Raw genomic sequence first — 15,714 nt, 5'->3', positions numbered from 1 at the left:
TATATGGCCAGTAGGCCTACAGAATTCATGCTATATGTTGATCTGACCCTCCATTCCAAAGTGCCCAGCAGTCTGCTGTCACCCAGGCGGGCGAGGTTGTGTGTGTGTGTGTGTGTGTGTGTGTGTGTGTGTGTGTGTGTGTGTGTGTACCCCCGAAAAGTGTGTAATGGGCATCTATCTACAGAAAATGTCATATTGGGAAAGACGGGGATACATTGTTTAAAAATATAGTTTTTTTTATAAACACTGTTATAGACAAACATAACATTATGACTGGTTAATTTCACATTATTGTGAAAGATTACTTATTAACGTAATACGATATTATTTCAAGGCATTTGCTGTGAGAAAGGGATGTTCTGTTCTGTTCTGTTCTGTTCTGTTCTATTCTATTCTATTCTATTCTATTCTATTCTAAAGCTGTCCTACTAAAAAGCACTTCTGTTTAATAAACAATAAAGCCGATTATGACCCAGCCAGGCCTGGGGAGGGGGGAGGAGTTGTGGCAGAAATTCACATCCCTTTGATTGGACAGGGGGTCGTGCAGGAAGTGTTGAGCGACCAATCGCAGTGACAGATGTATCCCACTCTCCGTCGCGCACCGAAAATAGCAGATCCACAAGCTCACAGCGCGTCGCGGCATCGCCTCGCCGTGAGCTTGCGGATCTGCCATTTTCGTCGCGCGACTCGGCTGTACGACGATGTACAAACAAGCCACAACCAGACAGACCTGCTGCTTCTAGTCTATGGAAATAACACTCACTCTATTACAAAGTGAACTTTATTTGTTTATTCTTTCACGAGTACGCATTTGGACATTGCTACTGCTGTGCTATAAGGAAATAATGACTATTTAAAGTAACTGTCTTCGCGTGCGTGGAATAGCCTAATAAAAACAAGTTCACAGACAGACTGTCAGCTTATTTCTAACAGAGTGAGTGTAGGAATGACTCTGGCTGCCGTCCGTAGATCAATGGAGTGGATGTACCAGCGATGTTATCTGAAAGAATGGTGCTCCCACTACAACCTTCGCTCGCTGTTTTTAAGATTTTTTATGTTTTGTTTGGTAAGTAGCCTGCCCTATACCATGCAACTAACTAATACGAATTTTATGGGCTTCATAGTTTTGTAGGGATTTCTTTCTCATTTTGGAAAGATTTATTTTACAGCATAATTAATTAACCACCCACCCACCCACCCAGTGAATGGTATAAATTGTTGCCTTGACTCTCAGTCCACACCATTGTTATAGTTAACCAAACTAATACAATATTAGTAGGCCTACTAAACATATTTTTTTATATTGTAACAAAGGATGTTTTGTAGCATATTACAATCAGTTTGTGTAGATCAGTAATTTATAATTTCTTATTAATTAGGCTGTTGCTCTGAATGTCCACCACTTAAGCAACCACACAGTCTACTATAATAGATTATACTGTATAGTGTGTAGGTCAATAATTTATATATCCTTAACTACAGATGAATGTTTCAAAGCCTAGAGGAGCCATGTCCATGTAGGCTTTGATGTTGTTAAGCATTAAGGAGAGTCACTGACAGGATGATGTATGCATGGGGCTAACATCACCAAGACACTGTATGCACATGATTATCATGAGACTGTATCCATAAGCAGAGTGAGAAAGAAAGCACATTTTACATTTCTTATACTACATGAACAACAGGCCCTGTACTCATTTAGCTGCAACAGAAGGTGGCATAATTTTATGACATTCCTGAATCCTGAGAGCACTATATGATGGTGATGATTATTATAATAACTAAAGCACAAAACAAGGTTACAAATTACTTTACATAATACTTAAAGTCTCACTATGTCACTTTTTTTAAATTCATAAAATGAAAATGTATCCAATCTGTGTGGTAGAGTTGGCCATGTTGTTAATACTATTATTATACAATTTTTGTGGTAGTCCCTGCTCTTCTATTGAGACATTCAGATCGTGTCAAAGGTCATGTCCACTTGTCCATTGTTGCATTGGTCATTGCACAGGGTACCCCGGCATCCACACAAAGATTTAATGTAGATGTAAAAACAACCGTAAGTTCACACCTCAACGTAGTTTACAAAGGCTGCCGAGTGCAGAGTTTTTACACAGCGTGAATTAACATAGGACCCAGTGTGTGACCCAGACACCTTAGCCTGGAAGGCTGGCTGCACCAGGCTGCAGACACCTATAGGCTCTGGAAGGCTGGCTGCACCAGGCTGCAGACACCTATAGGCTCTGGAAGGCTGGCTGCACCAGGCTGCAGACTCCTATAGGCTCTGGAAGGCTGGCTGCACCAGGCTGCAGACACCTATAGGCTCTGGAAGGCTGGCTGCACCAGGCTGCAGACACCTATAGGCTCTGGAAGGCTGGCTGCACCAGGCTGCAGACACCTATAGGCTCTGGAAGGCTGGCTGCACCAGGCTGCAGACACCTATAGGCTCTGGAAGGCTGGCTGCACCAGGCTGCAGACACCTATAGGCTCTGGAAGGCTGGCTGCACCAGGCTGCAGACACCTATAGGCTCTGGAAGGCTGGCTGAAACCAGGCTGCAGACACCTATAGGCTCTGGAAGGCTGGCTGCACCAGGCTGCAGACACCTATAGGCTCTGGAAGGCTGGCTGCACCAGGCTGCAGACACCTATAGGCTCTGGAAGGCTGGCTGCACCAGGCTGCAGACACCTATAGGCTCTGGAAGGCTGGCTGCACCAGGCTGCAGACACCTATAGGCTCTGGAAGGCTGGCTGCACCAGGCTGCAGACACCTATAGGCTCTGGAAGGCTGGCTGCACCAGGCTGCAGACACCTATAGGCTCTGGAAGGCTGGCTGCACCAGGCTGCAGACACCTATAGGCTCTGGTGTGACCTGAGGTTGTTAAGCGACGTGCACATGACGTCATTACAATAGCGTACGGCCAGAGATCAAATCACCAATGCAACACTTGACATGTCTCACCCAGACACAGGATCTGACATTGGATTTAATTTATCCCCTGAGCAAGCAGGCAGGCTCTATTAGCTCAATGTTTTAATTAAAAAAAATGTCAGCACTTGCACAGAAAACCGGGGTAGAAGAGATAATTACATATTGCAGCTTTAAGAAATAAAATAAAAATATAATCAACAGAACAAAAACCGTACAATGTAAATCATTTAGAGAATCACGATACGTGATACTGATACCTAACCTCACTCTTGTCTTGACCAGCCACAAACTTCACCTTGACTCACGGTTACTACTGGAAGTCTTGTGGATTATTAACCACTTTCAGCCTAGTGTCCCTGCCAATATAACCTGACTCCGCCAGATGGTGGCAGTAGTGAGTTCCTCCTCCTGCTTCCCATCTGGACTCTCTCGGGCAGAGACGATGTACTCAGAACCAGTTCTGATCAGAGAGATATGCGGCCGTATATGCGGCCGCTAGAGGCGGGGTCAACGCGAGACTGGTGACATATTGAAGCTGTGCCACAGCGCACATGTAAACACAACCTAAGAAGACTACAACTCGAAATTATTATGTGGAGATATCAGATTTTTGTCCCACTGCTTCGGGTTCATCGTTTCTGCTTGAGAGAGACCAGATCAAGATAGGAGGAGGGAACTTGTGAACTCAATTCTGCCGCAATCTGGCGGAGTCAATGCCAGTTAATGCCAATAGGCTCTAGGCGAAAATGTTCATAGCATTGTGTCGCTGTTGGGCAGAAACCCCTCTATCTCCATCATATTCTTCTATGCCCTACACTACAAGCATCACACAAATGCATCAAAATCAGCAGATCTACAAGCTCGAAACGTAGCACGCAGCACAACCTTTCGAGCTTGTAGATCTTGTCGATCTGCTGTGTTTTCATTTATTTTAGAGAAATAAGCCGATCTACATACAAGCTCACCATATGGCACGACGGAATTGATATGGCTTAAGTGGGTTGGAGTGAAATGTGTAATGGCGAGGTGAATTGTCCCATGCAGTTGTGATTGTTTCTCCACACGTGTCAGCTTGTGGTCCTGTGCGCGTCCATGTACCCTGGGCTGTGGTCTGTGGGGGTCCAGCTCCATGCTGCCGTCACCGGGAGCTACCTGCCAGGACACCACTCTGTCCTGCTGGTCAACTGTCCCAACGAGCAGGCAGCCAAGGACATCGGCAGGTACCGTAATCTGTTGACACCACGCACGCACACACACACACACACACACACACACACAATTTACAGCTTCCCAGGTAGGTTGCTGTGAACTCTTAAATGGACCCATTTGTACACTCAAAGTTAAAGACATGCAAAGGTCCATTTGGACCCCTGGTGGTCCTCGGACCCGACGTTGAGAAACAGTGATGTGTACAGTAGATCATACTTGAAACTCTTGAATATACTGTACTGTAAATGTTGATAGAAGCGTATACATATAAGATTGCTGTTTTGACTCAGGGATATGGCAGTATCACATGACAGGACACATTCTAAAGTGTATTAAACACAGAGACAATAACAATGCTGGTGACATTACGTGGCCGGGGGATATGAGTCATAAGCAATCTACTGTAGAAGGGAACATGGTATAATAATAATAATAATAATAATAAACTTTATTTATAGAGCACCTTTCATGACACGAGTGCAGCGCAAAGTGATTTACAAGACAACAAAGTATAAAAAATATCAAACAACATAACAATCAAGGCATAATCAATAAAATAAAATAAATGCATATAAAGACAAAGAAATAGATAAAAAAACAGTGAGATTAAAATCAAAGGATTCAGCCAAATGCTAAAGTAAAAAAGTGGGTCTTAAGCTGAGTTTTAAAAACATCTAGGGAGGGTGCCAGTCTAAGGTGGATTGGAAGTTTATTCCAAACCGTCGGCCCGTGGAAGGAAAATGCTGCTTCGCCATATTTTTTCAAAGCCATTTGTTTTGGCTTTTCAAGCAGGCCAGCAGTGGCAGACCTAAGAAGGCGATTTGGGACATACCTGGGCAGGCAGTCCCGAAGATAGGCGGGGCGAGGCCATTCAATGCTTTGTACACAAGTAAAAGAATTTTAAAATCTATTCTAAAAGCAACCGGGAGCCAGTGCAAGGAGGCTAAAACTGGGGTGATATGGTCCCGCATCTTTGTTTTAGTTAAGACTCTCGCTGCTGCATTTTGCACAAGTTGTAGCTTGTCAATAGACTTTTTCGGGAGGCCGGTCAAGAGTGCGTTGCAATAGTCTAAACGTGAAAAGACAAAAGCGTGGATTAATGTTTTTGCATCTTCTAATGACCGGTAGGATCTAATTCGTGCAATGTTTCGGAGATGGAAAAAGGCAGTCTTGGTGGCATGTTTAATATGTGCATTAAAATTCAGTTCTGAGTCGATGATAACCCCCAGGTTCTTTACTGTGTTTGTCTTACCTACAGTTAGGTTACCAAGTCTATTAATTATTGATTCTTTTTGTTCACTAGAACTAGAGCCAATTATGAGAATCTCTGTCTTGTCTTCATTTAGTTTGAGGAAGTTTTCACTCATCCAGCATTTAATGCTGGATAGACAGTTTAATAACGGGTCAAGAGCACAGGGGTCGTCTGGAGCTACAGAGAGATACAGCTGTGTATCGTCAGCATAAAAATGGTAATTTACTCCGTGAGCATTGATAACTTCACCCAGCGGCAGTATATATAAGGAAAATATTAAGGGGCCAAGTATTGAGCCCTGTGGAATACCAGAACAAATTTTGTGGTGGTCACAGAGCAAGGGCAAGCCCACAGAGGCAGAACATGACATCATAGTTGTTCTGCAATGTAGATGAGTTGGGGCGGGTGGCTCAGCGGCCACTTGGGAATCAGAAAGGTTCCCCGTTCGATTCCCGGACCTGGGTTACTGTCAAAGTGTCTTGAGCAAGACACTGAAACCCTAACCCTAACCGCAAGGTTGCCAGTTCGAACCCAGGCTCCCCCTTAGTGTCGAAGTGTCCTTGAGCAAGACACTGAACCCCTAATTGCTCCTGATGTGCTGGTTGGTGCATTGCATGGTTTCCGCTGCCATCGGTGTATGAATGTGTGTGTGTGTGTGTGTGTGTGTGTGTGTGTGTGTGTGTGTGAATGGGTGAATGTAATGCACAATCTATGTAAAGCGACTTGGATAAAGGCACTATATAAATGCACCATTTACCAATATAATGCACATTGTAAAGCACTGCCCATAGAAATTGGTCCGTGACCCACATATGATGTCCTGACTCCTGACCCATTGTTTGGGAAACAGTGCCATAAATAATGCACCATTTAGTAAACGCATCTCAATGCATCAGTACAGTGTTCTGGTAAAGCAGTGACCATGGCGTCACAACAAGTATATCTACAGTATTACTTACACAGATGAGAGTGAATCATTACAGATAACCCTTTAAGCACGTCAACCCTGAAATATACCATAACAATCAGCGAGAGAGGGGAGGAGGTGCATCGCTCTTATAAAATAAACTCTTATTTATTCAGCACTATCATGATGTTTCCATCTGGCTGACCTTCAGCAGATCTGATCTGATCTGGCGGAAAACCTCCGGCCAGATGGAACCATCATGATAGCCTTTTATACTGCTGCCAGAGTGCGGTGGTGGAAAAAGTAATCTTTTTTTTTACTTAAGTAAAAATATCAATACTGCAATGTAGAAACACTCTGTTACAAGTCTGGTAATAAAAATGTACTTGAGTAAAAGTACAAAAGAATTGGCATCGAAATATACTTAAAGTATTATGCAGAAATAAATGTTCCATTGTTCCATGTTTCGGAATGTTCCATGTTTCACAAGCTATCATACAGTATGTATACAAATATTTTGAAAATAGCAGTTTACAAGCAGATCTGTGAGCGTGTGGATCGGCTATTTGAAAATTGCACTATCGAGTAACTTTAAAGTTATGGATTGTAGTGCAAAAAGTACTATGTTTGCCTCTGGAAGTAGAAGTAAAAGTATTGAAAATTGTAAATGCTCTAATAAAGTAAGAAATCCCTTGAGTATACTTGAGTACATGTTACTAGAGTGATGCCCCTCCTCCCCCACTAGCTGATGTGTTTTGATATGGGTTTTTTTCAATTGTTTTCAATAGAGTTCTTGTCTAACGGGATACAGGGTTCTAAACCAGTTAGTGGTTATCCATCTCCCAGGGGTATAGCGCATTGTACGGAGGCTGGACGACCTTGTTTTATTGTTGTGTCAACAACACACCACTCGTACCTACTTACTTGACCCCATGCAGGGACGTGCAGAGAGTGTTAGAGAGGCAGGGGCTGAAAGCCCGTTAAGAGGGCACTTTTGGGGGCGAAAATGGCAGCTCTACAAGCTCACAACGCGTCGCGCTGCGACACGTTGAGAGCTTGTAGATCAGCTATGTTCGGGGTGCAACCCAGCACTCTTTAGCTAGTGGAGATGCGGTGTAACGACATGGATTTCTAAACAAATTTGTTCAACGCCAAAATACTGTGTTCACGTTCAGGAGACTTCGGAGAAAAAGCTATTATCCTGAATGCTGCCTTCCGGCATGGCAAGGAAAGGAGGGTCATGTGCATTCCTTTCACCATGTAGTAAATGCTGCATTCGTGGTCTGGAAAGGGCAGTTGTTTTACAGATGGGTAAAAGGGCAGGGGCTGAAGCCCCCTTTGATGTCCCTGGCCCCATGAAACCTGCAGTCCCTATTCTGGGGTGAACATTTTGTTAAAAGAAACAAACAGCCAACCTGCAGGACAAATTGGTGTTGGTAACTTAGGAGGCAACAGGAGCGGGCCTCCTGTTGCCTACCATCTCCCAGGGGTATAGCACATTGTACGGAGGGTGGACGACCTTGTTTTATTGTTGTGTGATGTCAACAACACACCATTCGTACCTACTTTTTTGTTTAGGATTTACAATATCTGACAGTCCCACCTATACAGTATAGGCTATAAGGCATTGTACAAATAGAAACTCTATACCCGACTAGAAGAATGCTTACTACACTTACACAGTTTCTCTCTGTATCTAAGAAGAAAAGTTGTGCATGAATGTATGCCTCTGTCTCCAGTTAAAAATGTAATGTAATGTAACAAGCATTTTTATCTACATTTCTACAGCTGTAACACATTTTTCCTTGCACATCTTACACTATCAGTATGTAGTTATTATACCGCACACATCCTAATTATTAACTTGCCAATATAGTTACTATTGTTTAAGGCAGTCTTAATGCTCCCTTGAATATTATATTAGCCATTGATTATGTTCTGGCCTGCCATATCATTTGGCTTAGAAACAAATTGACTCGAGGCAAATATGTCAACCCCTGAGTCGGCGCGGTTGATTAACGCTGCTGCAGTGTTTACTGTGTCTAAGCCTTGAGGCTAATTTATACTTGATCACACATGCTGAAGTGTTTTGATGTCGGTTCTGTTGAGCATTTTTTATAACCCTCATAGTTTTCATTCTGTATATAATATTGCTCCCCGCTGTAGAGTCTTAGCTGCAGCCTGCATGTAGATGAGTTCTGGCTAGTTTCCAGTAACTTACCACCAGACGTAGAGAGAGAGAGAGAGAGAGAGAGAGAGAGAGAGAGAGAGAGAGAGAGAGAGATTGTGGTGGGAACTGCAGCCGCATGCCCTTTCTCACTACCTGTCATCTGTACGCCCCCATGCACAAACATACTTCCCACAGATCAAAGCCATCCAAAGAGAGTTTGAAATCATGACTAATGACAAACAAATTACCTCCCGTATCTGCCGGGTTGAAGTACAACAATGTACCCTAACAACACAGCAGCATGAAGGTTTGTATATAGACAACCTTGTTTCTTGTTGTGTGATGCCAACAACACGCCACACCTACCTACTTCCATCCATCAACCAATCCATCTATCCGTAGTCGGGTCACGGGGGCAACAGCTCCACCAGAGTGCTCCAGACTTCCCTCTCCAGAGCAACATTAGTGACTTCCTCCTGGGGGATCCCGAGACATTCCAAGGCCAGTGAGTCGATGTATTTCCTCCAACTGCGCCTTGGTCTGCCCCGGGGTCTCCTCCCAGTGGGACGTGCGTCGAGGACCTCCCTAGGGAGACGCCCGAGAGGCATCCTAACCAGATGCCCGAACCACCTAAGCTGGCTCCTTTCCAGGCGAAGGAGCAGCGGTTCTACTCCGAGTCTCTCTCGTGTGACTGAACTTCTCACCCTATCTCTAAGGGAGATGCCAGCCACCCCTCAAGAAAGATTTCGGCCGCTTGTATTCGCGACCTTATTCTTTCAGTCATGACCCACACTTCATGACCATACAATACATGATGAAACCTAGTGTCTCTATTCTTGGGTGAACATTTTGTTATAAAAAAACATTTTGTTAAAACATTTTCACAGTTGAGCAAAGTCTCTGTCTCCAGCTAAAATGTTATATAAAAAGCATTTTTATCTACATTTCTATACCTGTGACAGAAAAGTCTACTAATCAAGCACAGCTGTGTTGATCTTGTTATGCAGAACCACTGTAAATACAAACGGAACAGATTACAGTTTTTTAACTCTTTCTTTTTGGAATTTTTGAATTATGCAAGGACGAGACACAAAAGACAAACAAGGCATACAATAAAACAGACTTTGGATTACTTACATTCATTGACAACTGGAAGGACACAGCCCATATTCACTCCATATCCGGCCCCCCAGCTAAATACTCTATCCATTTCTCCCATCTTCTTTCATCCAGTATGGAGTTAATCCAGCTCTTTTTGCAGTCTTAAAGAATAGGTCATCTGTTCTAGGAGATGTAGCTGTTTCACAATGTTGATAAATAGGTCAGCAGTAGGACAATAAGACAATTATTTTGTAACCAATTTCTTGTAATAGCTTTTTTGCTTGGGAACAGATGACTTTGAATAAATTGTTGCTATTCTTTTAGTTTTATACTATTCATTCATCACAAGAGAAAATGTTTTATGTTTCAATTATTTGATTGCAATGTGACTCTAATTACACATTTATTTATTTTGATTACTGTATGTATTGCTTTCGTTTTGATTGTTTTATTTCTCTTTGAAAGTAGCCATTGTTGCCTGATATGTAAATTTCATTTCTTCATAGAAACTTGTAACAAAGCACTTCTTTTAGTTAGCATTAGAAAGCATTGGGTCATATCATCTCCCTAATTCATCAGGGATCCTTTGATGTTTTTTGTTTTGATTAGATATAGTATATTAGTAATGTAGCTGGGGAGATAGTGAAGCATCTCAGCGGTCCCCACTTTGAAAACCACGACTGGTGTCAATTGAATGGCTGATTTCTAACCCTCTTTCTCTTTTATCTGCCTGCAGGGTGATCATGGAGAGAAAGATGGCAGCCAGCATTAACATTCTCTCCAAGACCTCCACCATGTAAGTCATGTTTGATCCTGAACGTGACAAACAGCTTGATCCTGTCTGTCTGTCTGTCTGTCTGTCTGTGTCCGTCCGTCAGCTCACACTCTCGCTTAGTTTTGTCTCTTTCCAAGTGGGGCACCAGAGAGTTGTGAGGTGTGACCCTGCCCACGACCAGTTCGTACTAGCTGATCTCGCTGAATCATCCAAAATGCATGAAGTCCAGTGAAGCTGAGACATACCAGTCAGATCCAATTACTCTCTGGTCTTCTCCTACAGCCCTTCACACTGACCTGACGCCAGTGGTGGAAGAAGTCCAACATTCAAAATGTTACTCAAGTCAAAGCACAAAATGATTAGCGTAAAAATATACTTAAAGTAGCAAAAGTCTAAGTACTCAAGCAGAATTACCATTTCAGAATCATAACATGTGCAACGATGTCTCCAAGCTAAAGCTTTGCCACGCAGCAAAGGTCCGTTAAAAATTAAATTAAATTAAATAATAATAATAATAAAGACATTATTAATATTGATAAATAATCTAAATCTGCATTGCATGTTCATGCGCAAAGTTTTTGGGCTTAAAATCTACTACTGCTTGTACCCCTTTATTATTCCTAATAGCCTTTATGTGAATGATTTCCTCCCCACACACACATTTCTGTGTGTTGCTGTCACTGCCGCTGTATCCCACTGGCTCACCTGCCATTGAATGAGGAACCACCGGGGGATTACGTGCAGTAACAATTATCACCCGCCTCCCCGCTTGCGTTCGTAAAGACACTTGACAACGGCGGATGCACCACGGTGGATTCGAACCCCCAGACTCCGTTATTGATGGGCAGCTACTTTATCAATGTTCCAGCACCACTCGAGCACTGGATGTGTTACCTTTTGAGTATTTTGTTTTATATGTAGGCTAAAGATGATTTGTGGTTTAGCACTCCACTCCACGGGCGGCGGTGGCTCAGGGGTATCGTAGAGTGGCTGGATGGGAACCGCAAGGTTCGCAGTTCGAACCCGGGCTTCCCCAGAGTCTGTGTCGAAGTGTCCTTGAGCAAGACACTGAACCCTTAATTGCTCCCGATGTGCAGGTTGGTGCCGTGCATGGTTTCCTCTGTCATTAGTGTATGAATGTATGGGTGAATGTAATGCACAATATATGTAAAGCGCCTTGGATAAAGGCGCTATATAAATGCACCATTTTACCACTGAGCAATCCCATTGTTGAGGCGCAACCTCTCTTTCTAACTCACCAAACTAACAAACTAATGACTAACCGACTGACACACACACACACACACACACACACACACACACACACACACACACACACACACACACACACACACACACACACACACAGACACTTCCTTTTCTTTGCTCTACTTCTCACAAGTTCTCAGTACTCGTTGCCTTGGAAACCACATTTGAGGAGATCTGGCCGCATATAAATGCTTTCATTGGTGTCCCCCCAAACACTAGGAACAAAGAGCTGGCTTGCATCAACAGTGAGCATAATGTTGGTATGCATGGTTGGTTTATCATACCTGTTAATGCATAAACTAAAATTAACATCACTCCCTGGCTGAAAGGTACGGAAGGGTAACTGAGCAATGACAAAGTTCTTTTTTTGTCAGTGGTGGAAAAATTAAGCTGCTGTTTTGATGTTGTAGAAGTAGCAATAGGCCTACCACCATTTAGAAAACACTCACAACATGTTGGTATAGGAAGTTAGGAACACTTACGATACCAATTCGGTACCTTCCCGCATGCTTCCGAATACAGAAATAAATCATCTCGCGAATACTCTATTTTAAATTGTTGGAACTCATGGCACTCATAACAAACCTAATCTACCACTTATCTAAACAGTGAAAAGGAACAACAGTGAAGACAGGTTTACACCAGAGAATATGCAGGGGACCAGGCATGGGGACCTGTGTCAAGGACAGGTCAGGGGTAGCTAACTCCTGATGATAGAGGAGGGGTCTTCATCACCCTGAAGGGGTTTATTTCTCAACAATGACCGCCGGCTCGTCCACCATTTCTTCCCACTTAATAAATAAGTAACCGCGCAACAGGTGCTCCGAGTCTTAGATTAGACAGCAGTCTGTTATCGAGCTCAGACAGCAGTCATTATTAAAACATTACAACACGGCAGAATTCAGTGATTGACCGAATCGGAATCAAGCATTCAACCAAGCCGTGTAATACTGTACATGTTAATAATGCAGTTCTCTAATGCATTGTGGTCTTTGCTTCTTCTTAAGGTATTATTGGAAAGGGGAAGTCCAAGATGCGACGGAAATCCTAATGGTAAGTAAGCGCACTGAAGCCCTCTAACATGATGAAACAGCATGCATAGTACAGTAATATAGTAGTTTGGCCTTCACAGCAAATTGACATGTCTTTCCCGTTGTAGCTGGTGAAGACCAAGACCTCCAGGATCCAGAAAATCATGGAATATGTGAGGTGAGTTCATACCGGAAATATAAAGTCTGTTTCTTACAAGCTCACAATGTAGATCACACTGTGAGCTTGTAGATCGGCTATGTTCAAATGGCCGAGATGTATATACGGTAGGCTAGGGCTGAAGTGTAGGTTTACCCATTCAGCACAGGAACCTCTTTTGGTGAATTAAGCATCATGTTATACTTAAGCTATTGAAAAATAGCAGATCTGCTATTTGTTTCCCTGGAACAACATTTTTTCAGATGGGGGTCCGTGGCCAAATACAGATAATTCTGGGGGTCCTTGACATGAAAAAGGTTGAGCACCACTGACATAGAAAGTAGAAAACTTAACTGATTTAGAAGACACCAACGCGTGACCACAGAGGCCCCCGGGTTTGATTCCCGACAACAAGCAGGGGTTTGTGTCATGGTCGCAGCGGGGAGGGGACGTGAGGGAGAGTGTGAACTGTTCTGAGTGAGCTACTGTACATTCTCCTGGTGAAACTCCTCACTGTCAGCATGTGGCTGGCGTCATAGACATATAAAGGTAGACGCCTCTTCCGGCTCTGGGGCGTGTGTCCTCGAAATATTCCCGAGATTCCTTGCAAAGCATAGCGGAAGCATGAGCAGAAGCCTGCGAAGTTTCCGCATGCGTAAGTCCCGGAAAAGACGCGCTGCGATAGACCAGTCACTTGAGTGGCAGCGAGAGACATGGAGGAGTCACATGAGTGACGTCACTTGGTCAGCGACGCAGCGTGCCTTCAGCACTTCCTTTTGCACACACACCACTCCAACGAACCGCAGCGGCCAATGAGGCATCTATTCATCTATTTAAATACCTATGGCTGCCGTGACGTTCCCTCCCCAGACCAACTGTGGTGGTTTACATGACAGGGCCTGTAATGTACGTTTCACAGTCAAACTTGAAACAAAGTGACTATTTTAGCTATTTCTCAAAGTTGTGCAAAAATTAGATTTTTATGCATGCTGTAGAGACGCCAGGTTCAACGAGGTTAACTCGTAAAGGTTGGAATTGCCAGGCCACTAGCGTACATAAACGCTTGGGGTTGTATTGAATATATATTTAATCCAGGTCTCCCGTGTGAAAAGATGTGATTCAGGGAAAATATTAGACTTTTAGGCCATCAGGCTGAGGTTTTGAATGTTTTTCTTTTTGTGGCTTTCGCCTTTATTTTATATTTTTTATGGAGGTTTTTACAGTAGGCTGACAGGAAATGGGGAGAGATATGGGGGGAAGACAAGACATGCAGTAAAGGCCGTCGGGATCGGGATTCGAACCCGCGGCACACTGCCAGACTGGATTACCAGCCAAGGTGCCTGGACCACTGAGCCATGGCCCAGGCCCAGGCTGAGGTTTTGAGCCACTCTGCTACATATATATTTGTATATGGAAGGCTGTGGCTCAGGAGGTAGAGCAGGTTGTCCAATGATCCCGTGGTGGGTCGGTGGTTTGAATCCCGGCATCTCCTGTCCACATGTCGAAGTGTCCACTGAACGCCACCTTGCCTCCAGTGGTTGCCACCATTGGTGTGGGAAGTGAGGACAATGGCGTTGTCTGTTCGCCGATTCACCTCCCAATGAATGAATGAATGGACCATTGTAAAGCGCTTTGAGTTAGGCACAAATACAATCCATTATTATTAGTATTATGTCAACAAAAAAAGATCTGTGTCGTCACTAGGTCTGTCCACCCCTATGAGAACCCAGAGCTTCTCAGCTTCCTGGTGGAGGAAGGCAGTGTGGCCTACATGAAGTGGATGGACGAAGCCATTCCTGATGACTGACACATCATCTGGACCAGTCGTGGTTACATCAACACAGATTGTTCTAAGTCTGTATAAGGGTTTGAAAGGGCCTCCTTTTGGCCAAGAGACAGAAAGCGTGGCCTTGCTCTTGCATACCACCGCCGTAAAGATTAACCCAAGAATGCACTGAGGAAATCTATAATATATGGTCAGCCAAAGCTGCTCCCATTGAGCTGTCACTTTAAGACTGAGAATGTTGGACTCATTTGTGACTTCCGAGATCGCTTGTTTTGACTTAAAGATGTCTATTAGTAGGGCAAATATCAGCAAGAATGTATATAATTTAAGACCAAAGATTTTACTACATATTTTGATAAACATTTTTCTAAAGTATTTGCTAAAAATAATAATGATAATAATTTATATACTTGTATCAATGTGGTTTGAACAATGAGTAAAGATGAGATATAATATAAGGCTTGTGCCAGACAGAAATGATACCCAACACTGACTGACACAGAACTATGTTAATAGTTAACACTGTCTCTATCTCGCTCTACAAACGCTCTTCTCCTTTCCTAACCGGGATAGGAAATGATATGGAATGCTTTTGTTTTTGTTGTTGTTCTTGTTCTGTGTTGTCATAATGTTATGCTGCTGCCTTGAGAAACTTCTTAACTGCACAGGACTAATGTGATCAAATAAAGGCTAAATGAACAAATCTATCATCAAATCAAATCAATAATCTCTAGATTAGATTTCTTGGTTTATTAGGTGTTGCTTATTCGAAATTATGTTTGGCTATGTTCCCCAAAGTACTGGAGAGACCCCAAACAAAGTAAGTACAACACTAATTTTAACAAAGATGCATCACTGTATCACTAAATGCTAGCAGGCCCATAACTTAAAACACCTGGTCAATTATACAAGATAACCCATAATTAGTGATGTTTTACTTGGCTATAGTTATGATCCTTCTAGTTAAAATGTGGTGGAGTTTGAAATCAATTATGTCAATCGTGAACTGAAGAGAGTAATTTTGTATAGGCTGGTCTACTCAATTTGAGAGATATTGGGTTGATAGTACAAGCAAAAAAAAACAAAGGATGACTAACTGACAAGGCATTTTATACTATACCAAAA

General features: G+C 43.1%; 1 protein-coding gene across 1 annotated transcript; it reads left to right on the top strand.

Moving 5' to 3' along the window:
- The first annotated feature begins 725 nt into the window (after window positions 1–725).
- LOC308310105 (protein CutA homolog) lies at window positions 726–15,272 on the top strand. The gene is made up of 6 exons (XM_080756209.1): window positions 726–1,066; window positions 4,004–4,152; window positions 10,308–10,367; window positions 12,623–12,668; window positions 12,775–12,824; window positions 14,508–15,272. Exons 1-6 carry the CDS (start codon window positions 947–949, stop codon window positions 14,608–14,610), a joined length of 528 nt encoding a protein of 175 aa, XP_080612335.1. The 5' UTR covers window positions 726–946; the 3' UTR covers window positions 14,611–15,272.
- The last annotated feature ends 442 nt before the right edge of the window (window positions 15,273–15,714 follow it).

This window comes from Protomyctophum bolini (assembly GCF_963924005.1).
Source record: "Protomyctophum bolini genome assembly, chromosome: 22".
In the NCBI taxonomy this organism is placed as follows: Eukaryota; Metazoa; Chordata; class Actinopteri; order Myctophiformes; family Myctophidae; genus Protomyctophum; species Protomyctophum bolini.
This window is presented reverse-complemented; position numbering and strand designations above follow the sequence as displayed.

Bases quoted from the DNA above. Each gene is read 5' to 3' on its own strand.
- LOC308310105 (XM_080756209.1), top strand. From the start codon at position 947: ATGACTCTGGCTGCCGTCCGTAGATCAATGGAGTGGATGTACCAGCGA. The intron at 4,153-10,307 runs GTACCGTAATCT...ATCTGCCTGCAG, and splicing joins GCAGCCAAGGACATCGGCAG to GGTGATCATGGAGAGAAAGA. The intron at 10,368-12,622 runs GTAAGTCATGTT...CTTCTTCTTAAG, and splicing joins CTCTCCAAGACCTCCACCAT to GTATTATTGGAAAGGGGAAG.